This window comes from Musa acuminata, chromosome BXJ3-9 (genome assembly GCF_036884655.1).
Source record: "Musa acuminata AAA Group cultivar baxijiao chromosome BXJ3-9, Cavendish_Baxijiao_AAA, whole genome shotgun sequence".
NCBI classification, from domain to species: domain Eukaryota; kingdom Viridiplantae; phylum Streptophyta; class Magnoliopsida; order Zingiberales; family Musaceae; genus Musa; species Musa acuminata.
In genome coordinates this window covers 6,473,486-6,500,707 of record NC_088357.1, presented here as the reverse complement: position 1 = coordinate 6,500,707, position 27,222 = coordinate 6,473,486, and the positions used below count along the sequence as shown (strand labels likewise).

Here is a 27,222-nt window from a genome sequence, read left to right as displayed (position 1 = left end):
AGGTTTACAAGTAACCTGTTATTATTTCAGGTACACCATGCATTTGTGCTGGTACATTAAACTTCTTTCACCTACCACTGCTCTACTTTCCTGAAAGTTAGCACATCTTGTGATATATATATATGCCTCAGCTCTTTTGTAGGCTTCTCCACTTTTGTATTTTAACTTGATCATACATCTTCCAATCCGTGGCAACACAATACATTAGAATGACTTGCTCTGAGAGCTCAACATGGTCTCATAAAACAAAGCTTTGTGGTGTTACCATGACCTTACACAGAGCCACGAGCTAAGATGGAGGACAGTAGGCTACTGTGGTAACTCTTTTAGATTGGGTTGTTTGACCTTCAATCTGATACCCTTTTTCATTCAAGACTTTTTGTGTTTTCTTGTTAGTCATCATCAAATCTCCAAGAGATCTCGATGTCTGCTCCCAATCCATGAACAGCTGTCTTATTTGGCTGTGTCCCACTTTTTCTTATCTTTTTTTTTCTTCTTCCCATCCAATAATTTTCTTGATCTTGTTGAAAGATTCATGGCAGCCTTCAGGAGTGGAGGATCTGGCTATCCAACATCTCAAATTAAAAACTACTAGCTGTGGGCACAACCCTCTAACCAAATTTGACTAATTATGTCTGTCACAATTAAATCCAATATCCAGAGCAAGAATTGTGGTTTTCCTACATGAGTTCTTGGTCGATGATGTTTCTCCATAAACAAACCATAGACTCGAATCTTAAGCATGTGACAAATCACACATATAAGATATACAGGACAACAAATGAATTCATGAGAAACTCGAGGTCTGCACAAGTTCAAATATTACTTTAGACTAAAACAATCAACAATGTTGCATATCAAACAGAAAAAAGTTTCTTGCATATTAGAACAGTAACGTGAAAGGATGGCTTACGTAGCAAATACCGGTGGCGACAAGTTCTACAGCATGTCTGCTGCCACAATACGAACAGCAATACCCTATCCATTCTGGTTATTGGCTTGTCTTTTCCATTTGTTCGTTGATTGTGAACTTCAAAATGTTGCACAACAGTGAGAACACAACTTAATTAGGTTCTGCAAGCATAAACCGGATGATGAATTGTATCTGAGGATGTAGTTATTGCACGTAAAAATGAGCTGACTGTTTTATGCACTCCCCACTTTGAGCTGCTTGTGGGCACTGAAGAAAGACCACCCCCAACAGCTTGGCCTTTTAGCAGATTATGAATGATGCAAAATGGCAAAGGTCTTCAAGAAACAACCTGCTCAGTTCAGAAACCCAAACATTGACCGAGATAAGTTGTGATTCAACGTACCAACTCAAAAAACTCAAATGGAGAAGCCTATGATATTATAAGTTCCCAGAGCATTTTGGACCTGCATTATGTCAGCTAAGCAGGTAGGCCAGCTTCGATTTCCTGCAGCCGAAGGGTAACAGCTCTCTTGTGAGCCTCCAGCCCTTCGACTTCTGCCATCTTTGCTACATGCGGTCCAATGTTTTTGAGACCTTCCTCGGTTAAGGACTGTACAGTTATGTATTTGAGAAATGAGTTTAGTGACACCCCACTGTACATTCTTGCATATCCGTATGTGGGAAGGACATGGTTGGTGCCGCTAGCATAATCACCAACGCTCTCCGGCGTCCATTGTCCTAAAAAGACTGAGCCTGCAGTGATCCACAGAAGTTACTAGACAATTTTAGCAAAGAATTTATTGTCCTCAACAAATTTTAACTGTAAATGATGCTTTCCAACAGATGAGTTTCAATTGATTGGAGACTGTGTGATAATAACGATACGCTCCAAAGAGAGTAAAACAGAACTTCTTTCTCTAACATGTTGAAACAATGGTTATAACCATAGCAAATTACCAGCATTCTCAATGAGACCCTCCCACCTTTCCGCATCCTTGACGTTGATGATCAAATGCTCAGGAGCATACAAGTTCGAGAAGGAAATTGCCTGCAAAATACAATGTTTTTTGGTTCTTTCACAAGCAAACAAAAGGAGCTAGAACTACACAATTTAGCAATCCAGTGTAAACTGATGCTTCTGCTGTAAATAAACCACAGCCCAGAGCATAGAGCACAATATTGTATACAGATCCAGCGGATTGCCAGGACTTTGGTATTAAGCTAAATATGCTCAGGCCCATATTTCCAATCACTTCAGATGATAAGGTCAATACTAATAGCTTCAATATAATACCAAAAACTTCAGCAATGTCCTTGAAACTTCAACTGCACCTAGAAATAAGCCCATAGGCACTTTGAAGTAGACTAGTTAACTTAATTTAGTATATATATGTCAGTTGCATTAGTAATGGATTTAGAACCTCTAGTCTGGTTGAAACCATGTGGCATGCACAAGCAGGTATTCAGAACCAACCTCAACCATGTCTCTGGCAAACACAACATAGCTATGACTCAGTGCTTTTGAAGCATATTCTCCTCTGGGAAGGCTAGCACATTGGTTGCTAACTTCAGCCTGGATAGCATCAATATCCACTCCATCTCCGGCAACGACAAGAACCACCTGACTATCTGGACCATGTTCTGCCTGTAAATTTAGTAGAGTACAAAAAGAAATAAGAACATCAAACCAAGAAAATTTTAAATGCCAGTTTGATACCTATTTTGGAAACATATTGGACCATACAGTACCAGTAAACCAGGCTATTTACGGACCTATACAACCCAGAATCATTAAATAAAATAATAGATAAATGAATAACATATGTACTAGTATCAAGCTAAGCGTTTTGATACCGGCAGTTGGTCAGGTTGGAAAATACTAGACAGCATATGCTAATCTGACTGATGCTTAAAACCTTGCAACTAAAGACCTACAGAGCATCAATTTGAAAAGTGAATTCATATAAATTTAATATATTTTTGGTTTGCTGGTCTTAGAATTGACTACATACGTCAACATCTTTGACTTGGGATTTTCTGGAGCCTTATTCCAGATAATAGATGCCCACTACCTAAATAGCTCGCATAAGAAAGTAACAACACAAGAAATAAAAAGAATATTCTCCATCAAACACATGCTAATCAATTGAACAATACAAGTGCAAACAGAATAAAGACCTGAGAGAGGAGATCTGCAGCTACATGAACAGGATTGGCATGCTTGTCAGCAATGACCAGAACCTCTGAAGGGCCAGCAGGCATGTCAATGGAAACCATTGCTTCACTGTTCTGCAGGAAAAGAGAAGTACACCAAAAAGCAGGTTAATCTCAGACCAACAAATTGGAAGGCTCTGCGGATCGACCGGAAATTGAAATATTGTAGCACCAAATCTCTGCTCTTATGATTAGGAGGATATGTCCAACCACAAATCTCAAGAACCATTTTAAGAGAAGAAACAACACGATATCTTGGGAAATCAAAATAGAAGCTACAACATTTTAAAAAAGTTGATCTAAATAGATTGAAGATAGAATCAGGAGTAGAAGACTATTACACAACAATTCTTACGTGTTCCATAATCAAATCCTTTCATTAACAGTGATAGTATGATGCTGCCAGGTTCTTAGTCAGGGCTAGTTTTAGCAATTTAGATTAAGAAAAAAATAGTTTTATTTAAAATCCATGTTAAATACAACTAATAGATGATATTTTGATTGTATCCAGGAGTCAAAATGATGTCAAATCTATAAAAAGTAGATGACAAGCATTAGTGTTACAATAGGGCTTCTAAAATGAGAAAAAGTTGGGTAGTAATAAGAATTCTGTTACAGTTGACAAAAAGTTACAATATGGTTCTAGTGGTTCTTTGTCCACAAAATGTCAGCCCTCAGTTAGAAAGAGTCCTTAAGGATTCAAAATATTGAAAAAAAGGATCTAGCTGAAGAAAACAATGAAGATTTCTAGTGGTGATTTTATTTCTTAACTTCTACAACTATGTATAAGTGTGTGTGTGTATATATATGTATACACACACACACACACACACACACACACATATATATATATATATATGTTCTATCTTGACTTGTTACCTAAAATTTATTTTTTCTGCTGATGAGATCAACCATATAGCAGGCTTTTCTTTCCATTTGACATGTACATATGATGCTTAAGATGATGGTTGTTCCTAGTTCCTACGCATCTTTCTCATCTATATTCTGTTCTCTTTCCATAGTTAAATCTTGTTCTATCTCGGCTTGTTACTAAAAGGTACTTTTTCTGCTGATACAATTAAACATATAGCAGGCTTTTCTTCCCATTTGACCAAGACTAGTTCTCTACTTATTCTAATTGGGCCCTGATCTCCGTGGTGTATCTCTGGACAGAGTCTTCATAGTGCAAGCAAATACAACCTAAAGATTGTAAAATTAAAAGAGGAAAAATGTGGAACCAAGGACAGAGAGTAAAGAATTAAAGCATAAGGGAAGCTAAGGAATCAGAACCATACCTGGAGAATCATTTTTGCAGCAGTAACATATTGATTTCCTGGGCCAAAAATTTTTTCGACCTGCAAGAAACCATTAAAGGTTCAGATATTAAGTATATGGCCAGTCAATTGTAACCAACACTGAAATTGAGTTGAAGCGATGGATAGTTATGGCACCATCAACAGGGAGATTATAAACCATCAAAAGAAGATGACGTACATTTAAGCACATTTGATATCATTTATGCATGGTAGAATAAGTACTGACGGCTGTCTTTGGTTTCATTCAAAACCAGACATTTGGATTTGGAGTAATTGCAGATGATGGTTAGATAATGGAAGGCCCCACAACAAAGTTTTTATTCAAAATGAAAAGAAGCTCACAATGACCGAAAGAGATACTGGAAAATGAGCTCATTAAGAAATATTTATGCATTGTGCACCTAACAAATACAAAGAATGCAACAAGAAGTGTTTGCTCTTTGATGCAAAAAAGTACTCACATGGAAGATTACAGAATAATAGAAGATAAGCTGCAATAACATAAGCCCAGTAATCCTAGAATTTACAGTCACTAATTTTACAAGACAACCAGCTGCTTTTAGTATATTTTCCTCAAACATATAAAAGAAAATAATTCATAAAGTAACCCCCACTACATACTGGAATTTTGTACCTTTGGGCAAGATGGAGTTCCCCAAGCCATTGCTGAGACTGCCTGAAGATATAACAGATAGAAATTAGTCAAAGCACAAGAAAAGCCATTTGCAGAACAAAAAAGGGTGCTCAAAATCCTTGAACCTGAGCTCCCCCAGCTTTTAGAATGTGAGTTACACTGGCTTTCTTGGCACAATAAAGTACTTCCTGCAGCAAAAATAACGAATTCAACTTCATCTCAATGTGGGGCCAAGGTTCTTGTAGAAGGCTACCTTGCAAATGCTACCATCACGACTTGGCGGAGTTGCAAGAACAATAGTTTTGCACCCGGCAATATGTGTGGGCTGGTGCACGGAAGAAATCAAAAGTCAACCATATCTGTTCACCATCATGCATCAAAACTCAACAATACCATGACTGAACCGCCACAGCCATCCCTAGGAATAGATTAGCATACCACTGAAAGCATGAGAGCAGTTGAGGGTAAAACTGCAGTACCCCCTGGAACATAAAGCCCTACAGCGCCGATGCACCTTGCTATCCTTTTGCACCGAACTCCCTATGCATAATCATTACATCCAAAACCAGTTAATGAGAGCAAGAAAAACTTGGTGACAAAATAAAGAATACTACAAGTCATTTGCTTACTGTCATATTCTCAATATCCTTCTCAGGAACCCTTTGAGCATCATGAAATGCATAAATATTGGCATATGCCACATCAAATGCTTTCCTTACAGCTGGATCAAGCTTAACAATCACACAACAATACACAAACATTAACATGTATTGGTTGAAGCAAGTACAAATAGATGACAACAAAAATACAAGTTTTCTTTAACTAAAGATATGACTAATACAACCACATTGCTAATGAGAGCAATTTCCCACAACGTTTTACAAAGTCTGATATTGGCATGGTCTCTAATAAAAAAGATCCTGAAATCTCTTAAGAAACTTAATGGCACAATAACAGATAACTAACCACAATGATTATGCTAAAGCCCTTGAACTGATAACATCTAGACCAAATGTATCATAAAAGGTAACTGAGAAAATGCAACATAACAGTTATGAAACATATTTGAATTGAAAAGACTTTTAACAATTTGGAAATAACCTGAAAGAAAAAGCCTGGTAGCAATGATCACCTGCCCTAAAGTTGATAAGTGATAGACACAACCAAAAATGTCAAATGCATACTTGTTCAAAAATAGCAATACAGCAACTAAATTTGAAGACAAAATTTATCATTCTACAGTCAGCTCAAAAAGAAGAATTCACAGCATGTTATAATTCTCATTGGATTACTGTTAAAACCAGCCTACCTCTGGAACCGGAAGATCAGAAACAAGCTCAACTACTTTGTCAAGTACAACTTTGTCAAATTTTGCCGTATAACTGGGTCAAGAAAAGAAAAAGAGATTTTGGACTTCTGAACAACTGATAACTTCATTAGTTGTTCAAATGAAAAATTCTATACAATATTTAGAAGCATATGTAGGAATCACTGACTCTATTACTGCAGCATCTCCTCTGCACTGTACATCATCCACGATTGGGTTTACCTACCCATAAAAAGTGCAATATAATTGTCATAGTAGATTTACCACTTAAAGGTCCAACAATTTCATTATCAAACTTACCACACTAAAAATGGATGAGAAATCAATACGAGGGCGAGCCTTGAGAGAATCAACCTCAGTATGAGTAAGCTCAGAAAGCTTATAAGATTTCATTGCACTCCTAACAATTCGACCTTTCAATCCTGTATGATCACCAATTGTCAATGTCAGAGGCACTGCATAACTTATAAAAGACAAGTACATAATGTGATCATTTTACTTAAATTCTTGCTTCACAGCCTCATTTCACTAAAATGCAGAAATTATTTAAATATTAAAAAATCCAAGTTATTCTTAAAGGTTTTAACAAATCAAAGAAATATGTCAGTAACCACGAGCAAAAAACTTTCCTACTGATAGAAAATGAGAATTCATAAAAACAGGAGGTACAAGTACCTTTAGGCAAATAGCATATGTTATATCTTGATAAATTAAGAGCACAAAGTCCCAGGGAATGGTCAATGGTACGAGTGCCAACAAATCTGTTAGTCCTTGGAAAAGATAAAATTGTACTGTCCATTAGACACCTTTATCCTGCAAATGATGGTAAAATGACAATATAGAAAAACAAATTACAAAAACCATAGCCCTAGTTTTACAGAACAGGTAAAAAAAATTACTTTAACTAGAGTATAAAAGAAAAGCACACAGCATAACTGTCATATTCAAATTAATCTCATATTGCAATTACTCTACCAAGAAGATGAGCCCATCTGCAAATAATCTAAAAGGGAACACTAACTAAATATATCTGCATATTAAGCCCACCTTCATATCTAGAACATGATAATATGGAATCAGCAAATTAAAGGTAGTCCCTTATGATCACTGTCCATCATAGGTAATCACGAAGGATCCATAACTATGTCAGATGAAGCTTAAGTGCATAAAAAAAATGAAATGTGCAACCCAATACGTAAGGCTCCGGCTAATACAGGGACTGTGGAGGATCAATATAAATCTAAATTGCAAAGAAACAACCTTATCATGATACTAAGGTTCATCTTCTAATAGTGTGGTTCAGTGCACAGAGCTCCTGCCAATTTAGGTTCTCAAGAAGATCATCTTACCCTAGTGAGCAGAAAGAAAGTTTACGTCACTCGAGCCTTTGGTCTTAGAAATTCACCATCAATTGAAGGTCCTAATTCATTGTCATTAGAAATGTTGTTGCAGCTCTATCCAAGGGTTTAAATAGGCGCCCGAGCGCTCGGGTGAGGTGAGGCCCGAGCGCCTCAAGCCTCGATCATGCAGCACGCTTCAATGAAGCGCCGCCTAGGCACTCGCTTGAACCCAGGCACCAAACACCTCAAGCAAGCGCCTGGTTGAAACAAAGTTACCGAATTAGAATATTATGTCTGGTTCAGTTGAACAGTAAATTACTTGGTTCGATTAAACTAAGCTACATAATGTTACTAAACTTATGCACGCAAACCCCCATCCGTTGCCCCCCTGTCCCACTCCCCCACATAACCTTGAGCCATAAACTAAGCTGCACAGGACCGATGCTTCCGTTATCGCCGAAGGACAAATCCGAAGGCCTAGCTTTCATGTGCAATTCCCTCCGCAGCCACTACTTTCATGTGCAGCTCCTTCCATCGTCGAGGGAGAGGACCGTAGCTTCCTCTGCCACCGCGAACACATCTGAAGCTTCCTCTGCCCACGACGTCACCGTCTGCAACATCCACTGCCATCGTCCATAGCTTCCTTCGTCACTGCCATCACCGTCATTCAAAAGTTCCTCCATCACCTCCATCCTCTCCTTTCCCACTTTTCATCGTCGGTATCTTTTCTCTCCTTTAACTACTGTTAACAGTTTATTAAATATTGTTAACAATAGATTGTTAAGCATTGTTATCATATAATAGTCCTTATTTAGATTTTAGCACTACTAATCTCTATTTATTTAGAACTGTTATTAGGGTTTTAGGATTAATGACAAGTGTACAAAGCAATTCAAAAGATTCATCAAAAATTCAAGAAAGGATCCTGCTTAGAAATATAATTATCTAAAGGATCCTTTCAATTTAATGTCATATTTATATTTATATAATCATATTTGTCAATAATATTATATATTTTTTATATTTTAATGTTTTAGTGCCCCTTGCTTTGCTTGGGTTTAGGAGAGCGCCTAGCGCCTCAAGCATTTTTAGACCCTGACGCCTTTTAGCACCTAGCACTTTTTAAGTCACTAGCTCTATCATTAATCATTTGCAAGCTACAAACTAACAGTTTTCCACAAATATAGCAAGTGACAATAGTTGGTAGACTAGTTTGAGAGGGATAATGTGGCAAACAAAAAAAGATCAAAAGGGATAAATGCTTTTTAGTGAGCGATTGGTAGTTCGTAAATGACCGATGAAAAATTGTATCCATCGAGCCCACAAAGCAGCCAACAAACTTGCAGTGTTTATGATAGTTCTATGAGACTCATCCTTTTGCCTTTAGCCTAGCTGTGATGAGAAATTGCCATGGACGGATCAGAAACAGCCATTCACCAGAAATCGCCAACATGTGCTAAACAGCATGCAGGTGGCAAAAGATGGCATATCTGACAACCAAGGTAGCAATGATGCTTCGAGGTCATGAAGATGTGAATATGGGCTAGGATTTTGGGTAGATAAGCATATGGGACAATGGAGGGAAGAGGATAGCTCACAGGTTAAGTGCATTGTGAACACAAACTCATTCTTTATAGTTGAACCCATTAAATACAGCATCAAATCCATTTAAGCCTCATCGGATTGACTTTCTAGAATAATTAACTCGAGTTGGTCCAGCTACTCTGATGATATAAAAACAAATCTATGATAGTGGTTTCCCTGACATAACTTTGAGGACATGTCAGTCATGATAGCCATTCTCTTACCCAAAGCAGTATATCATAGAGCAATTGCCATTATTGACATACTAGAACTCTTTAGAAAGTGGACAGTCAGACTTGAATATAAATAATTAGTGTACTTAGGGTGGATGCACAAGTTTAACTCCATACTATATACTCTTGAAACATCCAAATCCAATGCAGGAAAACTACAACTTTTTTACATCCACTTGATACAAATCCTGTGGAGTGCATCAATATTGTAGAGAGTTAAACAAATTTCCTATGTTTGTGATAAAAGGGCACCACATAAATTCTTTCAAATAAGAGAGCATTTTGTGACATGATCTTTAAGAGAGAGTATCTGATCGGTAAACACAAGTGACGATATAATATTGCGAGGATGATCAAGAGCAACTCCCTAATGCAATTATAAAACTGAAACAACTCTTAATCGTCTAAATATGCAATCTTGATAAGAAAAGTCAAGAAGAAGAGGTTTAAATCAAGGTTTGTCGTACCGTACCATACCGATGTTTCGATCCGAGCTTGGTACGGTATGGTACCGGTGTACCGAGCGGTACATCCTGATGTACCGAACAATTTTATTTTTTCATTACTGTAGCACTACTACAATATAGTACTGTAGCACTGTAGCGGTACGAGACAATCCATGTACCGGTATGTCATCGGACCGGTACGTACCGCCCATACCGGGCGGTACCATTCGGTACTGCATACCTTGGTTTAAATTTCGTCAACTAGGGAAACAAGAAGGCTGTTGTTGAGTATTTGATCATTTCCGAAGAGGAAATGAGCAAAATTACATCAAGAAATGTTCACCAAACGTAATGATCGGACTAGGAGAGCATTTCAATTAGTTTCTTGATGATAAGTTGGTGAGGATGGCAATTCATGCAGTTTAGGTTGGGTTAAGCCGGTTTCCAAGCTAACAAAAGTCTACAGAATTTAAAGTCGATCAGGCATACGTGTGATGGGTGAGGGTGTGAGGAGGAGGAGAAGAACAAAAAAGTAAAAAATAAAATGGAAGGAGTGTGAGGATGAGTACTGGACTGTCATGGACAAAGTTGTAAATGAGGTGTTTGATGTAATACTCATATATGTCCGTGTCTTTCGATTTTTGTTCATGCTTTGCACAGCATATAGAGGGCTTGTAGTAGGCTTGATAGCCTTATTTTGTTTGGTCTGTAGTGGACCATCTTGGACTTTTTGTTGCGCGACCGTTCAGAGCTTGCGAAGCCTATATTCGTAATTTGTATTTGCTATCATGTGTTTGTTGAAATGGTTGCTTGTGGATATTGAATAAAATATTTTCTCTAACTCATCTTCTCTTTTATAGGCCCTTAAGTGACCATAGGAGGTTTTGGGGAGGTTGACCATTGGCGGACGAACACGCAAGGGTGTCGAACGACGTAGGCAAAACCAGCTAAGTCTGTGACAGTGGTATTAGAGCAGGACAAGCACACTTAAAAATATTTGGCATATAAACGTGGGGGATTTTAACCTTTAGAAATCTTTAAAGTATATTTGGAGTATTGGGTTTTCAGGTGGTACAACTTTGATCACCAACTCTGATCTTTTAAGTGTGTCTATGTTAGGCTGTTTAATGTAGATGTTCTAAAAAACACATTGGTCTCCTTGATTGCATATGTTTTTCCGTATCTACCAGCCATAAATTGATTGGACACACCAGCATGATCTGGTTAGTGTAATGATTCTGGTTTTTACTGATCTTCTATCTGAATTATACAGGCTGGAGATATGCTTGTGGAGATCAGCAGGGGATGATCATGCCACAATAAAATGAATTAGCTGCAATGTATTCAGAATCATGGCTTGTGCGGAAGGTAACTGAAGCATGTTTATGAAGATTCAGCTTAAATTATGAATTACAGTAGCCTATGTATGCCCTGTTACACAGTTTGATCAGTGTTGGCATTTAGTATCACTGCAGAATGTGTTTGCTTTTAACATACTATTGTTACATTTAGTGTTGATTTGCATTTTAACCTACAAAATAGAAGTGATGAATTGTTCTCCTCGTGATCAATCGAGAATTGCAATCCTGTTCACTTTAACTAGCACTTTTTGATACATCTAAAGACTGGTGTGACGAGTTACGTGTTTGCAGTATGGTATTGGTACATTGTGAGCATCTAATTATTTCTGTACTCGAGCTATTGTGACAGTTAAGATCGGCATTGAAGTACAAAGGTAAAATTTAGTGACAAAACTAGTATCCAAAAATTTGATTTCACCAAAAGGCTACCGCTCTTTTGTTACAGTTATTCGGCGGGTTGGTAGCAGGAAACTGTACGCGAAAAAAGGAATCAGGCGGAAGAACTGACGCAGAAAGGAAAGGTTGAAGTGCAGAACGAAAATTCGCACCTTCGCTCTCATTGTCGAGGTGACGCTCTCGAACCTTCTCCGATCTCCGAACCCTCTCTCTCGCGCTTCGAGCCGCTGCGCTTTCCGGAACAATAGGAGCGAGGCTTTCGTCGGGTATTTATGGAGCTCACGGCTTCAGAAACCCTAATCGAGGATAACAATTGGGTCATGGCTCGAATTGGGCCCGATCCATCTACGTGCCTCGACTTGTTATACCCGATGACCTATTTGCTAATGTTGCTGTTTCTCTTGGTGCCCAAATCAATCAATTCTTAGGATTCATTCAAGATGTTGATGTATTTTCTTCCTCCTGAGGAAATTTTTGGTATGTATGTCATATCATATTATGTCTGCCACTTGCATTTCATGTATGTTTGAATTGCTAGAATAACATAACACCATGGCCTTCGTGTGAATTTTTTGAGTTGCTATGGTCGTCGATTTGGTGGTTCTGTTGAGAACGTGCTCCTTTTCTAGCCATACATGATGGTCCTTTTAAAGGACATATATAATAAATTATATATTACCACAAGCTTGCACCCAGAAATACAAATAAATTGCATGGTGGCATTGGACACTGAGACTGGCCATATAACATAATTACAAGTGCAGTTCCGTCGACGACACAGGAGTAGATGGCAAGCTAGATGATGAAGAATGGGTCATAACTCATAGCGCCTCATTAATTTTATGCTATGAAATGTGTTTGTGATACTATTTCTGTTCTCATTACAATTTTGTAGTCAAGTATGCCAACCGTAGCTCTCAGCCAAGATCAGAATATTGTAAGATTTTTTCTATGTTTGCTTTCAAGTAATACTTTAAAATAAAGTGAAACTCAAGTCCTTCATGTCAGGTTGTAGCAAGCTTGTGGGCTGCTGCTATTATAGGGACGTGGTGCAATCTCCTCACTGTCGTTTATGTCGGTGAGAAACTATTCCTTTCTTTAACTGCTTCAAGACATTAATTTTGTCTCATTTGTTTTGTCTGGTTATTTCATGTATGATGATGTAGGTAAATGCTTATTCAGTAACAAGGAAAATAAGAAACATATGAATTTTGGTTTTCTACTGCATATAATATGTGAGGATACTCATTTTCAATTTTTTAATATATAAAATAAATCATTGACTTAAAATACTGATTGAGCCGTATATATCAATCGGTGTTTACCGGTTTGACGAAATGTCCATACTGAATCATATCGTTCAATACCGAGACAATAACATTGATTTCTAATTTTCTAGTATATCATTCAATGATGTCGATATAATCCCTGTGTTCCGATATTATACCAGTCTTCTATGATAAGTAAATCATTTATCTAAACAAGTTGGAATACAGTGAAAATATACAACCATTGATGTTCTACAGTGAGTAATTCTATGAGCAAAATTGTTCACAAGAATTGCCGAAGCAGATTAAACAGAAACAATTTAACTAAATGAAGAAAGCTTGTTATATCCTTAATGCTATATATTGTCTAATTGGTGCAGGATTTGTTTGCTCTCAGACGCTGCCAATACTGTATGAGAAATATGAAGATCAAATTGATGACTTTCTGTATAACCTCCTCGGGCAGTTCCAGAATCACTATAGCAAGCTGGATGTGAGTGTGCTGAGTAAACTATCCAAAGGAAATCTCAGATCAAAGAAGAATGACTAGAGTCCATCCTTCTTTGGTTCATCTTGTCTTCTATTGTGCAATCGACATTCTGTATTGCTGTCAAATAAAGATGAAAGCCTCCACCACTATTGTGAACACAACAGCAGCAATTCTGTGCATAGTCTTTTTGCCACCGAATGCAGGTTTCTGATACCCCAACTGGTTGTCAAGCAATTATGCAAACAGAGCATGATGTTCTTTAGGTCAATTCCGATGCATTCTAAATGTTTCTTTGAGCATTCTTTGTTGATGCTTAATCTCAATGATCAAAGTTTGGAGGTTTTTGGTTTCTAAATTAATACTCTTTTTTATCATAAAAACCAGCACTGCTCTCTGCTTGCCTGTGATCTGACAAAAGCCTTAACAAACACAATGCTGCACTGCATTGATTCTCCCAAAACTTCTCAGCATGCTGAAGCATTTTAGTGGCACAGCCAGGCAAATGAATATAACCAATTTCACAGGTAATCTGCATAGTGAAAGTTAGCATGGACTGTTTCCTCTGTTCATGCATTCTCCAGAGCCCAGAAGTCCAAGATTTGAACACATGCAGATGATAGTAGCAAATTTTCTATACACAAGCAAATAGCCAGAAACATGGAAGGAGATCTTCTATGTTACGGTCATTATTGCTTTCTGCTCCATTTTCACAGCTGCATTCAAGTGAAAGAGTTCTTGATGTAGCAATTCTGAAAGATCTGCTTGCTAGACTTGGCAGGCCACCTGCTCCAACCCTCCATTCAAACTCGAAACTGGTTGTTTGATTGTTGTTGCAGCATTAGATAAATGACTGGATCAAGTCAGTAAAGTATAAACTGAGTGAATATGATTAGTTCAATGCACCTGTAGATGTCAATGTTCATCACCATGAAAAATCCATAGCAATTGACTAGGCCTTTGTCTCTCTTTAAATGGAAACTGTGATCCCAATAGAGTTCTTATTTAAAGTCACAACTTGGGTTTGATGAGAGTGACTCTTATGTCCAGTTACCGATCACTTTTCTTCACAGCTAATGGATGATATTGAAGACCAGATTCTATCTAATCCATTGAAGTACTTTTGAACTTTGACTTGTGTACCATGTTCAACACATCTACTATGTTTTCTTTGTGAAAATTTGAAGTTGAACCCTTATTTAAATTTAAATTATATCTGTCATCTGTGCATTTCAATTTTTTGCAATGTGTGGCTATTCCTAAATCATCTTTTAGTCTGAAAAATAATTTATACTAATCAATTTGGATGTCTCAATAGAGACGAAAATAATAATCGAAAGGAAAGTAACCGACCACCGTACATTACGCAACGGGACGTGACATCTAATGGCGGATGGCTTGTCGTCTCCTTTCTCGACGTATGTTGAGTTGTGTGTGGCATGAGTTGCTCGCCTGACGAGATGCATCAGACTTATCTTTCGCTGTTTCCATGGCGTTCTTGGCCGAGTGGGATTGGCAACACTACCATCTCGACTTCGTGCATGACAACAACGGAGCTTTCAGACTGATGGCAGAAAGGACAGGCGGCTGTGGCTGTGGCTGTGGCTGTGGCTGTGGACATTACTCACACTGTCTACGAGAACCCTCTTCACCTCAAACCTTATCCCTCGGTATGTGGATCCTGATGAGGTAGACACTGTTCTTGCTGTCTTCCAGATTGATACTGGTTATAAATGCAGTGATCTGAAACTCGACACTGAGCATCAAAGACTACATCGTAATATCTTTGGGATTATCATAATCGTTTGGTATCTATCGAATGATACAGGTGCATCCAAGTTTTTTTTTTTACATAATGAGTTTTTAATCTAATTATGCTTTATATTTATTTTAAAATTAATTATGTATTACCCTTTTGAGAAGGGCATTTATTTGAGTCAGTGGATTAAAGAAACAAAGAGGGAAGAAAGCTCCAAACATGGAACCTAATTTATTTGAGTTGAGAGCTGATGCTACAAACATCTTGTTGCCCACAACTTTTATTCACTTCAAACCAGTCATGCTCCAAGGTTTCTATCCATAAAACCCCAGCTTTATTCGCCTCTAGCCACACTCTCCATTACGTTACGCCGAAGTTCTGATCGCTTCCCTCTCGATCTTAGAAGTGAAGAGGGCCAATTCATTTCCACGGTTAAACTTTAGCCGCATGGCCTCCTCTCTAGAGATGCAATACGAGTTCATCAGCACCTCCACCGGCATGCCACGGAAAGCCGATGTCTTCCCCACCAAATGGTTGACCATGGCATTGTCGTTGGTCTTGATGGAGACCCATTCGAAGCTCTCGCGTTGCGCTTGGAACATCATAGCAAAGTACTGTGGAACGACTAGTAGTTGACCCTGACGGAGCTCTCCAACGAATACGGTCTGACCACGATGTCCCACCACTTGCACCCGACTGCATCCCCTCAAGGCGTACACGATGCTGTGAGCGTTGACATTCCAGTGCGGTGATCTGATGGCATTCTGCACGGAGACATCATCGCCATATTCAATTAAAATTTTCGAGATCATAAATGGAAAGTAGATCAGAGATAATGTTGTTGTCGTACCGGGCGGAGGAGTCCCCTTACAGCACTCATTTGGACGAATCTTAGAATGGGGAGCTTCTGGCTGTTGAGGGTGGTGATCCTTCCAGCGCGCGGATTGAAGTAGTCAGCACGCAAGTGGTGATCCATCCAGAGTTCAACTCAGGCAAACCACCAGTTTGAGCTCAACATTTTGTTAGGACAAAGTCTTGGCACTGGGATACATAGCTTGGAGATAGGCTGGAGAAGCAGGGCACCTGCTCAAACCCCTCTGAGTAGAAAGGGGTTTGGCCAAAGGTGATGCAGTTGTCCATTAGAGCTGAGAGGGACTGTGAACCCGAGTTTTCATGGCTTGCCTCCATGCTTGGCATGGTGGAGATCCTTCTGTTGTTGCAGAAGACTCTACATAGGGCCCAGTCTGGCTGCATGCACAAAGAAATAAGTGTCACTGTCCTTGTGATGAGAGGATTAGCAGAAACATCAGGACAAGTACTTTGAATTAATTATTATTATGACAGTTGAGTGATTGAGATGACTACTTAGCATTCACACATTAGGTTAAAGATCACTGTATAGGAGTTGAGATAATTTTTTTATACATAATACAGCAATTGCTTGAAGAAGTTTTCAAGAGTCTATCTCATGGAAGGAAAATGACATATACTTAAAAAAGAACTTTATCCAGGATATAATCTGCTATAAATTGTCATGTATAAGCACTACCTGTTCTTTAACTCCACTAATCTATCAAGATATCTTCTGTCTGCAGTTTTAAGTGTTATCACTGTTCCTTTTCTGAATCATCCCACTTTTATCAGACCTCACTGTGTCCACAGTTAAACAAGTTTCATAAATAGTTCTATCTCTGGATAGAGATTTATGATTTAATCTAAATCAACAACTTTTACCATGTTGTCTTTAAATTTATGTACTTATGCATCTGGATTTATGTGGTCAAGAATTTAAGTTCCTTGCAGATCTTCCAACAAAGCTCTAATGTAAGCCTTAAACCTGCTCGTGGCTCTGTGATCCAATATAAGAAAAAAGGTAAGAAAAGATAGTGATAATAGAACAGAGTATGCAGCAAAAAAGATGATCTTCTTCTCAGTCTGTGATCTATGAGAATTGAGATCACAAGGCTACCTTGAAAGGCAACTTTGGAGCACCATCAGATCCTTCCATGCGGAATTCATGCATGACCCACTTTGTCTTCTTCCCCTTGGGAGCTCTTCCTTGATAGAACACCAAAGTCTTCCTCATCCCAACCAGCAATCCTTTTCGGGTCACTGGTTTATCCTTCCCTGTGGCCTTCCAGTAGCCTGACATGGTCGCCCGGTTGGTCCGCTGCCCGGTCGCGTACTTCAGATCTCGAAGGCTGAAGAGGTACCACTCGTTGCTCCCAACACATGCGGCAGCTGATCCACGGAAACAATCTACTTCAGTGGAAACTGAACGGTTTACTGGTTTCATAAGTTTATCATCAAATCTATCAGAATCTTGGTATTGTTTGGCAGAGAAAAATAATCCGATGGACTTTGATGTAAGATGAATTTGTCTCAAGTTTGATGGAGATAGTGAGAGACAAGGCAAGCACTCCATGGCTTCTTTGGCATCAGCAATGAGCCTAACTCCATGATAGAGATTGCTTAAAACCAGAGTGATGAACTCTTCAGCAACATGACTACAGAGAAGATGACAGGCAATAATCTTTGGCTTGAGGAGGCTAAGAAGTTCTCCTTCTGGATTTTGGTTCATTTCAGATAGACATGGGCAGCAGGAATACAATCCACGGAATTCTGGCAGTCAATCATGCAGGAACAGAACACATGAAGAGGTTAGAAAGTGGCCAAGTTTGGCAGAAGCATATTTTCCTCTGTTGGGAAAGACAGAAAGGGGAAGCATGGAGTTTGAGCTGAAGAGATAAGATAGACATGAAAGAAGAAATGTACCTTCTTCCGGGATTAGTAGAAGGAAAAATGAAAGGAAGCACACAAAAATTTCTGTATGTTCTCAGAAATCATACGAATTAAAGAATATGGCAGCCATGGCAGGGCGCAGCAAACTCAATATTGTCTAAAGAATGCTTTTTGATGGATCAAACTGTTCGCTTTCAAGAACAAACACCAGCTGGTTCATGTGAAATTAAGCGGAAACAACACTCTGCTACACCAGCAAATAATGTTATACGGGGGAAAGAAATCATACCAGGGAGATCCCATGGCTCACACTTGTTGAGATCAACATCCACCATCATCATGGAACCGCTCTCGGTGCTGCCTCCGGCGGCCTTCGCGGCGAGGTAGTCGCAGACGAGCTCGTCGTCCCTCGGGTGGAACCTGAAACCTGGAGGCAGCTTCGCCTCCACCATGCTCAACATGCTCATGGTGGCGTTCATGAGAGCCGCCAAGCCACAGAATGGAAGCAATGATGGGATGGGATGTATTAAGGCTAGGGGGGGGCTTAGGTGTTGTATGAATAGGTTCGCCAAGTCAACTTTAAAGGGGAGCAATAGCATGGCATAGATTGGAGGTTGCAGGGAGAGGGGATGAATCATGCCACATTCTTTTTCCCGCTCCTATCATCCTTCCCACGTTGCTTGTTGACGTTGATGGCGACATGCAGATTTGTTCTCGAGTCATTCTTCTTGCTAAGTCGAGTAAGAAGGATTTATCTGCAAGGAAGTATGGCATCATGGTCACATCTCATCCACGAATCGAAGCAGATGAAGATGAACCTAAACAGTTTGCTGTCTTTGATGCTCAGTGTCGAGTTTCAGATCACTGCATTTATAACCAGTATCAATCTGGAAGACAGCAAGAACAGTGTCTACCTCATCAGGATCCACATACCGAGGGATAAGGTTTGAGGTGAAGAGGGTTCTCGTAGACTGTGTGAGTAATGTCCACAGCCACAGCCACAGCCACAGCCGCCTGTCCTTTCTGCCATCCGTCTGAAAGCTCCGTTGTGTTAAAATAAAGAGATAAATAAATTGTAGAAGAAGATGATGATTGTTATTGACATATCCACCGTCTTTATATACAGGTTAGAAGGAAGAAGTTTCCTCAACGGGTTAGAGGATTTTCCTCAACAGAGTAGAGAGATTTCCTCAAACAGTTAGGGAAATCTCATCTACTTATCATGCCCCCGCAAGATGGTGCTCCTATCAAGGAGGCCAATCTTGGACTGATGTAATGCAAACAGTTTACGAGCTAGAGGCTTCGTAAGTGAGTCGGCCAATTGATCAGCCGTATGAACATGAGAAACATGGAGTTGACGGCGGACAACTTGATCACATACAAAGTGAAAGTCGATGGCAATATGCTTCATACGGGAGTGGAATACCGGATTAGCGCACAGATAGGTAGCTCCAATATTATCACAATATATTGTAGGGGTGGAATCGATGTTGAGTTCCTGGAGAAGATTCGTGATCCAATTGAGTTCTGCAGTGGTAGTGGCAATGGCACGGTATTCAGCTTCAGTTGTAGACCGGGCGACTGTCTTTTGCTTCTTAGAACTCCAACTGATTGGATGAGCACCAAGGAAGATAATATACCCCGATGTGGATGTTCTATCATCAAGGTTACCCGCCCAATCAGCATCGGCAAAGGCATGAAGACGAAGTGGAGAGTGTTTACAAAAAAAGAGTCCATGATTTAGAGTCCCTTTAAGATATCGTAGAAGTCTCTTGACCGCAGACCAGTGTAGAGTAGATGGTTGCTGCATAAACTGTGATAATTTATTCACAGCAAATGAGATGTCTGGACGCGTGAGAGCTAAGTATTGTAAAGAGCCAACAACTTGGCGGTATTGAGTGGGGTCCGTAGCAGGACTTCCATCTGATAATTTGAGAGTACCACTAGTAGAGATGGGGGTTGTAACTGCATTTGCATCCTGCATGTTTGTCTTTAATAACAAATCTTGAATGTACTTGCGTTGTGATAAAAGGAGACCAGAAGATGTGAAGGTAGCTTCGACGCCCAGAAAGTAGCTCAAGGGTCCGAGATCCTTAAGCGAGAATCGAGCTGCCAGCTGTTTGATGAACGCTTGGATGCTGGTGGGATTATTGCCTGTGACAATAATATCATCCACATATACCAGAATATATATTGTGTTTCCATGATGATGTCGTAGAAACAACGAAGTGTCAGATTTGGAGTTAAGAAAGCCGACAGAAGTAAAAAATGAGCTAAGTTGAGTGTACCAAGCTCTCGGAGCCTGACAAAGTCCATAAATGGCTTTCCGAAGTTTGCAAACATGCTGTGGATACTGAGGATGAGTAAAACCGGGGGGTTGTTGCATAAAAACATCTTCGGATAGAGATCCCTATAGAAAGGCATTATTAACATCCAATTGTCGTAAATGCCAGCCTTTAGTGGTAGCCAGACTCAAGATAAGACGAATTGTAGTGGGTTTGACAACAGGACTAAACGTCTCAGTGAAATCAACTCCAGGTCGTTGATGGAACCCTTTGGCGACCAGGCGTGCCTTATATCGGGCAACAGAGCCATCTGGGTTCCGCTTAATTCTAAAGACCCACTTACACCCGATGATGTTTTGTGAAGGATGGAAAGGAATTAGATCCCATGTTGAATTATGGAGGAGGGCATTATATTCCTCACTCATGGCAGTGCGCCAATGCGGAGATTTTTGGGCTTGAGTGAAGGTGGTGGGTTCAATGTTGGGGGATGAGGAATTCATGACAGCTTGTAGGTTAAGTACTTGACGAGGTTTAAAAATACCATGCTTAGAGCGAGTGGTCATAGGATGATTGGAGATGACAGGATTGGGAGGTAATGTTGGGTGACGATCAGTGGCACAAGCCGGGTCAAGTGGAGACACGTCAGGGGCACTTGGGCGAGAAGGAGGTAAAGAGGATGGTTGTGTTTCGGAACATATTGCCCCATCAATTGGGGAAGAGTGAAGTGGAGTAGGAACAGAGGAAACGGGCAAGTGTTGAACTAGAGTGATATAGTGCGGATCAGGAGGGGAGGAAGTAGACGAAGACATGGGAGGCTCGTCCGATTGGTCCGAAGGTATACTCCAGTGAGATAGGGAAGTGGTCCGTATGGCAGGATATTGAAGGGTTTGGAAAGGAAAGTTAGACTCAATAAAGATAACGTGACGTGAGATGAAGATTTTGTGAGTGTGGAGATTATAGCAGCGGAAAGCATTATGTTCAAGTGAGTAACCAATAAAGACGCAAGGAGAAGATCGGGATGTTAACTTATGAGAGGCATAGGGACGTAACCAAGGATAATATAAACAACCGAACACGCGGAGTTTACGAAGGTTAGGGGGTTTGTGAAACAGTGTGTCAAAGGGGGACTGGTGTTGTAGAACTGGTGTAGGCATCCGATTAATTAGGTAGACAGCAGTTTGAAAGGCTGCTGTCCAGAAAGTTGAAGGCATGGAAGCCTGATGTAGAAGTGTGAGTCCAGTTTCTACTATATGCCGATGTTTGCGTTCGGCAGAACTAACTAGTTGAGGAGTATGTGGGGGAGACTTGAGGTGTTGAATGCCACAAGCTGAGAGATGAGATGCCAGGGCTTGATATTCACCGCCACCATCAGAGTAGACTGTTTTAATGGTAGACTGAAAATAATTTTCGACCAACTTCTGGAAAGTAGAAAAAATGCGAGAAACGTCAGATTTATGGGAAAGAGGATATATCCATGTGTACTTGGAGAAGTGATCTACAAAAATAACATAAAATCGGAACTTATCAAAAGATAAGATTGGAGCAGGACCCCAAACATCAGTATATATAATTTCAAAAGGTTTAGAGGAGGAAATTGAAGATGAACCAAAAGGCTGCCGATGACTCTTATTACTAAGACAAGCATCACAATGCAGCATAGAATTAGGAGACTTAGAAAGAGGAAGAGAGTGACGAGATAATAATTTCTACTGAATAAAGGATGAGGGATGACCAAGCCGACGATGCCACACATCAACTGGAGCCGCAACAGAAGAATGAACAGTGGGCTGGGTCATTTGAGAGGCTGACGGCCATTCATAAATGTTGTCTTTATTCGGGCCTTGGACCAATGATGCCCCCGTGCTCAAGTCCTTAACAAGAAATGAATCAGGAAAGAATTCAATGGAAGTATTGTTATGTTTGCAAAATTGAGAAACAGAAATGAGGTTGCGTTTAATATGAGGGGCGCATAAAACATCATCGAGAGTAAATGTATTGGAGTCAGAATTAAGCGTTGTGGAACCAGTATGAGTTATAGGAAGTCCTTTACCATCACCGATGATGATATCTTCATCGCCGCCATAGGGATTGTGAAGAGACAAATTCTGAAGATCAGCGGTGATGTGATGAGAGGCACCAGAGTCGACAATCCAGTTGGACTGGCTAGATGTCGGAGTAGTTAGGAGATTTGCTTGTGGCCAGTGTGACGGAGCAGGGAGGCGGGGACGAGACCGGCAAACTTTAGCGGAGTGGCCGACTTTGTCACACAGTTGGCAAACGACCCGTCTCTGATGGCTTGGTAGGGCAGGACGCCAAGACGGATGATGGATGGAGTCACCACTTTGCGAGAAGGGATGACTAGGAGGATAGGAGGGATGTTGCATGGAACTCACAGAATTAAGAGGCGCAGTAGCCAAACCTTGGGTGATGTTCGGTGAGTACCGAGTGCTTTTCCGTTTAGACTTGTGACTGACTTGAGCTGTGACAGTTGATCCAGGCAGTTTGTCTGCACGCTTTAAGTACATCTCGTAGTCAGTCAGCTTATCATAGAGATCTTCAAAAGAGATTGGCGAGTCGCGTGCCCGAATTGCAGCAGCCAATTCTTTGTAGTCGGTGTCGAGACCATTGAGGGTATGAATGACAACCTCTTCGTCACATAGGGAATGACCTATCAAGGCCAAGTCATCGATGATAACCTTGATAAGTTGTAAGTAATCAGAGATAGTACTTCCCTCTTGTTTTGTCACCATAAGCTTGGAGAGAAGACTGAGCTTGCGAGTACGCGAATGATTTGCCAGAGTGGTTTGCAGTTTAGACCATGCATCGGCAGCTGTCACACATGAAGATATCAAGGGAGCAACGGATCCAGCAACTGAAGCTTGAATGGCTTGGAGAATGAGACGATCTTGACGTAGCCACAGTTTGTGAGCTGGATTGGGTACTGGACTAGGATCGCCGGGGATGTTGAGCATGGCCGAAGGACAACTGAAAGAACCATCAACGTAACCTAGCAAATCATATCCAAATAAAAGATTAGAGAATTGAGCTCGCCAGGACGCATAGTTGCCACCCTTTGATAACTTAAAGGGGATCAGCGTGGCAGCATTGATGGAGATAAGCCCTGTAGAAGAACAAGAAGTAGGAGTCCCTACAGGAACTGAAACATCAGAGGAAGTGAACGAAGACATTTTTCTTCCCTCACTTTTTTTTTTTTTTTTTTTTTGTAGAAAGGCTTTTTTTTTTTTTTTTTGTTAGAAAGGCAGCGAACCTTGTGTGATACTCAGGTCACACAAGGTGGAGAATGAGGGAGGGGGCTGCTGCTATAGATTGCTTGCTTGCTGTAGCAGATTGGGCAATCTACAACAGTGCCAAAAGCTACCGACAGCTGCTGTGGATTGCTGCTTGCTGCTGCAGTTGTAGGGACTGCAGTTCGCCGGGAGATGGCCGCGAAAACTGCAGCGGTACTCAAGACTGCGGTTCGCTGCTGTGGATTGCTGCTTGTTGCAGCAGATTGTAGAGGCTGCAGTTCGCCGGAAGATGGCCGCGAAAACTGCAGCGGTACTCAAGACTGCGGTTCGTCGGAAATGGCCGCGAAAATCTGCAGCAGTACTCAAGGAAACTGCAGTGAGAGAAATCTGTAGCAATTAGGTGTATAGAGGAAAGCGGCAACGAAGTGGCTGCGGTAGAGGAAGGAAGATGCAGCGGTTGCGACTGCTGCTGGCCGGGAAGTGGCTGCGACAGCGAAGGAGGAAGACGCGGCAGCCGTGGTTAAGCAAGGAAGACTGAGCGAGAAAGACATCGCCGTTCGCCGTTCGTCGCTATTGAGGAGGAAGACACCGCCATTGAGGAGGCGCCGTTGTGTAGAGGGAAGCGGCAGCGAAAGCTGCTGTGGTAGAGGAAGATGCAGCAGTTGCGACTGCTACTGGTCGGGAAGCGAGGAAGACACCGCTGTTCGCCGTTCACTGCTATTGAGGAGGCAGTGAGAAAATGTTTTCCTCCTTGCGTGACGACGACGGAGAGTGTCTGCTGTAAGCAGCAAATAGGAGAGGGAGCAAGGCCGGCGAAGAATCCGTGTCTTGGTGCTTCTTCAGTGACTCCGCTTGAGGCAGCGTGCTACTGTGGCCGCTTGGCTAACACATGGCGACGCTGCTGTTGCCAAGAGGAGATGGCTCTGATACCATGTTAAAATAAAGAGATAAATAAATTGTAGAAGAAGATGATGATTGTTATTGACATATCCTCCGTCTTTATATACAGGTTAGAAGGAAGAAGTTTCCTCAACGGGTTAGAGGATTTCCCTCAACAGAGTAGAGAGATTTCCTCGAAATCTCATCTACTTATCACGTTGTTGTCATGCACGAAGTCGAGAAGGTAGTGTTGCCAATCCCACTCGGCCAAGAACGCCATGGAAACAACGAAAGATAAGTCTGATGCATCTCGTCAGGCGAGCAACTCATGCCACACACAACTCAACATACGTCGAGAAAGGAGACGACAAGCCATCCGCCATTAGATGTCACGTCCCATTGCGTAATGTACGGTGGTCGGTTACTTTCCTTTCGATTATTATTTTCGTCTCTATTGAGACATCCAAATTGATTAGTATAAATTATTTTTCAGACTAAAAGATGATTTAGGAATAGCCACACATTGCAAAAAATTGAAATGCACAGATGACAGATATAATTTAAATTTAAATAAGGGTTCAACTTCAAATTTTCACAAAGAAAACATAGTAGATGTGTTGAACATGGTACACAAGTCAAAGTTCAAAAGTACTTCAATGGATTAGATAGAATCTGGTCTTCAATATCATCCATTAGCTGTGAAGAAAAGTGATCGGTAACTGGACATAAGAGTCACTCTCATCAAACCCAAGTTGTGACTTTAAATAAGAACTCTATTGGGATCACAGTTTCCATTTAAAGAGAGACAAAGGCCTAGTCAATTGCTATGGATTTTTCATGGTGATGAACATTGACATCTACAGGTGCATTGAACTAATCATATTCACTCAGTTTATACTTTACTGACTTGATCCAGTCATTTATCTAATGCTGCAACAACAATCAAACAACCAGTTTCGAGTTTGAATGGAGGGTTGGAGCAGGTGGCCTGCCAAGTCTAGCAAGCAGATCTTTCAGAATTGCTACATCAAGAACTCTTTCACTTGAATGCAGCTGTGAAAATGGAGCAGAAAGCAATAATGACCGTAACATAGAAGATCTCCTTCCATGTTTCTGGCTATTTGCTTGTGTATAGAAAATTTGCTACTATCATCTGCATGTGTTCAAATCTTGGACTTCTGGGCTCTGGAGAATGCATGAACAGAGGAAACAGTCCATGCTAACTTTCACTATGCAGATTACCTGTGAAATTGGTTATATTCATTTGCCTGGCTGTGCCACTAAAATGCTTCAGCATGCTGAGAAGTTTTGGGAGAATCAATGCAGTGCAGCATTGTGTTTGTTAAGGCTTTTGTCAGATCACAGGCAAGCAGAGAGCAGTGCTGGTTTTTATGATAAAAAAGAGTATTAATTTAGAAACCAAAAACCTCCAAACTTTGATCATTGAGATTAAGCATCAACAAAGAATGCTCAAAGAAACATTTAGAATGCATCGGAATTGACCTAAAGAACATCATGCTCTGTTTGCATAATTGCTTGACAACCAGTTGGGGTATCAGAAACCTGCATTCGGTGGCAAAAAGACTATGCACAGAATTGCTGCTGTTGTGTTCACAATAGTGGTGGAGGCTTTCATCTTTATTTGACAGCAATACAGAATGTCGATTGCACAATAGAAGACAAGATGAACCAAAGAAGGATGGACTCTAGTCATTCTTCTTTGATCTGAGATTTCCTTTGGATAGTTTACTCAGCACACTCACATCCAGCTTGCTATAGTGATTCTGGAACTGCCCGAGGAGGTTATACAGAAAGTCATCAATTTGATCTTCATATTTCTCATACAGTATTGGCAGCGTCTGAGAGCAAACAAATCCTGCACCAATTAGACAATATATAGCATTAAGGATATAACAAGCTTTCTTCATTTAGTTAAATTGTTTCTGTTTAATCTGCTTCGGCAATTCTTGTGAACAATTTTGCTCATAGAATTACTCACTGTAGAACATCAATGGTTGTATATTTTCACTGTATTCCAACTTGTTTAGATAAATGATTTACTTATCATAGAAGACTGGTATAATATCGGAACACAGGGATTATATCGACATCATTGAATGATATACTAGAAAATTAGAAATCAATGTTATTGTCTCGGTATTGAACGATATGATTCAGTATGGACATTTCGTCAAACCGGTAAACACCGATTGATATATACGGCTCAATCAGTATTTTAAGTCAATGATTTATTTTATATATTAAAAAATTGAAAATGAGTATCCTCACATATTATATGCAGTAGAAAACCAAAATTCATATGTTTCTTATTTTCCTTGTTACTGAATAAGCATTTACCTACATCATCATACATGAAATAACCAGACAAAACAAATGAGACAAAATTAATGTCTTGAAGCAGTTAAAGAAAGGAATAGTTTCTCACCGACATAAACGACAGTGAGGAGATTGCACCACGTCCCTATAATAGCAGCAGCCCACAAGCTTGCTACAACCTGACATGAAGGACTTGAGTTTCACTTTATTTTAAAGTATTACTTGAAAGCAAACATAGAAAAAATCTTACAATATTCTGATCTTGGCTGAGAGCTACGGTTGGCATACTTGACTACAAAATTGTAATGAGAACAGAAATAGTATCACAAACACATTTCATAGCATAAAATTAATGAGGCGCTATGAGTTATGACCCATTCTTCATCATCTAGCTTGCCATCTACTCCTGTGTCGTCGACGGAACTGCACTTGTAATTATGTTATATGGCCAGT

At 40.2% G+C, this 27,222-nt stretch overlaps 3 protein-coding genes and 1 long non-coding RNA gene across 7 annotated transcripts; all 4 read right to left on the bottom strand.

The window, feature by feature from the left end:
• Positions 1–806: 806 nt before the first annotated feature.
• Positions 807–12,073, bottom strand: LOC135649671 (histidinol dehydrogenase, chloroplastic-like). 2 transcript variants are annotated; one of them, XM_065168295.1, is made up of 16 exons: positions 11,917–12,073; positions 7,080–7,217; positions 6,705–6,826; positions 6,574–6,626; positions 6,387–6,459; positions 5,707–5,808; positions 5,516–5,617; positions 5,331–5,402; positions 5,203–5,265; positions 5,078–5,119; positions 4,423–4,482; positions 3,092–3,202; positions 2,388–2,558; positions 1,871–1,961; positions 1,378–1,666; positions 807–1,262 (listed from the first exon to the last, which is right to left on the bottom strand). In XM_065168295.1, the coding sequence occupies exons 2-15, from the start codon at positions 7,201–7,203 to the stop codon at positions 1,392–1,394; spliced, it is 1,461 nt and encodes a 486-aa protein (XP_065024367.1). In that variant the 5' UTR covers positions 7,204–7,217; positions 11,917–12,073; the 3' UTR covers positions 807–1,262; positions 1,378–1,391. The 2 variants fall into 2 exon arrangements, with proteins under 2 accessions (XP_065024367.1, XP_065024368.1); XM_065168296.1 differs by having other exon boundaries at positions 7,080–7,165; positions 11,917–12,038.
• Positions 12,074–15,481: 3,408 nt separating this feature from the next.
• LOC135648312 (cocosin 1-like) lies at positions 15,482–16,262 on the bottom strand. The gene is made up of 2 exons (XM_065165860.1): positions 16,129–16,262; positions 15,482–16,042 (listed from the first exon to the last, which is right to left on the bottom strand). The coding sequence occupies exons 1-2, from the start codon at positions 16,252–16,254 to the stop codon at positions 15,644–15,646; spliced, it is 525 nt and encodes a 174-aa protein (XP_065021932.1). The 5' UTR covers positions 16,255–16,262; the 3' UTR covers positions 15,482–15,643.
• LOC135648310 (NAC domain-containing protein 21/22-like) lies at positions 16,133–18,896 on the bottom strand. 3 transcript variants are annotated; one of them, XM_065165857.1, is made up of 3 exons: positions 18,310–18,896; positions 17,248–17,519; positions 16,133–16,526 (listed from the first exon to the last, which is right to left on the bottom strand). In XM_065165857.1, the coding sequence occupies exons 1-3, from the start codon at positions 18,656–18,658 to the stop codon at positions 16,290–16,292; spliced, it is 858 nt and encodes a 285-aa protein (XP_065021929.1). In that variant the 5' UTR covers positions 18,659–18,896; the 3' UTR covers positions 16,133–16,289. The 3 variants fall into 3 exon arrangements, with proteins under 3 accessions (XP_065021929.1, XP_065021930.1, XP_065021931.1); XM_065165858.1 differs by having other exon boundaries at positions 16,283–16,522; positions 18,310–18,884; XM_065165859.1 differs by lacking the exon at positions 16,133–16,526 and adding an exon at positions 17,017–17,127 and having other exon boundaries at positions 18,310–18,879.
• Positions 18,897–25,843: 6,947 nt separating this feature from the next.
• Positions 25,844–27,187, bottom strand: LOC135648825 (uncharacterized). Its single transcript, XR_010501103.1, has 2 exons — positions 26,879–27,187; positions 25,844–26,308 (listed from the first exon to the last, which is right to left on the bottom strand). It is a non-coding gene; the product is annotated as an uncharacterized LOC135648825 (long non-coding RNA).
• Positions 27,188–27,222: the final 35 nt, after the last annotated feature.

What these genes read in the sequence shown, in the direction of transcription:
- LOC135648310 (XM_065165857.1), bottom strand. Translation starts at nt 18,658, where the DNA reads ATGATTCATCCCCTCTCCCTGCAACCTCCAATCTATGCCATGCTATTG. An exon ending in TGAGCCATGGGATCTCCCTG is followed by an intron (nt 17,520 to 18,309) that starts GTATGATTTCTT and finishes TCCGTGGATCAG; the next exon opens with CTGCCGCATGTGTTGGGAGC. An exon ending in CTCCAAAGTTGCCTTTCAAG is followed by an intron (nt 16,527 to 17,247) that starts GTAGCCTTGTGA and finishes TTGTGCATGCAG; the next exon opens with CCAGACTGGGCCCTATGTAG.
- LOC135649671 (XM_065168295.1), bottom strand. Translation starts at nt 7,203, where the DNA reads ATGGACAGTACAATTTTATCTTTTCCAAGGACTAACAGATTTGTTGGC. An exon ending in TCTCATCCATTTTTAGTGTG is followed by an intron (nt 6,627 to 6,704) that starts GTAAGTTTGATA and finishes TTTTATGGGTAG; the next exon opens with GTAAACCCAATCGTGGATGA. An exon ending in AGGATATTGAGAATATGACA is followed by an intron (nt 5,618 to 5,706) that starts GTAAGCAAATGA and finishes GATTATGCATAG; the next exon opens with GGAGTTCGGTGCAAAAGGAT.
- LOC135648312 (XM_065165860.1), bottom strand. Translation starts at nt 16,254, where the DNA reads ATGGATCACCACTTGCGTGCTGACTACTTCAATCCGCGCGCTGGAAGG. An exon ending in TAAGGGGACTCCTCCGCCCG is followed by an intron (nt 16,043 to 16,128) that starts GTACGACAACAA and finishes GTCTCCGTGCAG; the next exon opens with AATGCCATCAGATCACCGCA.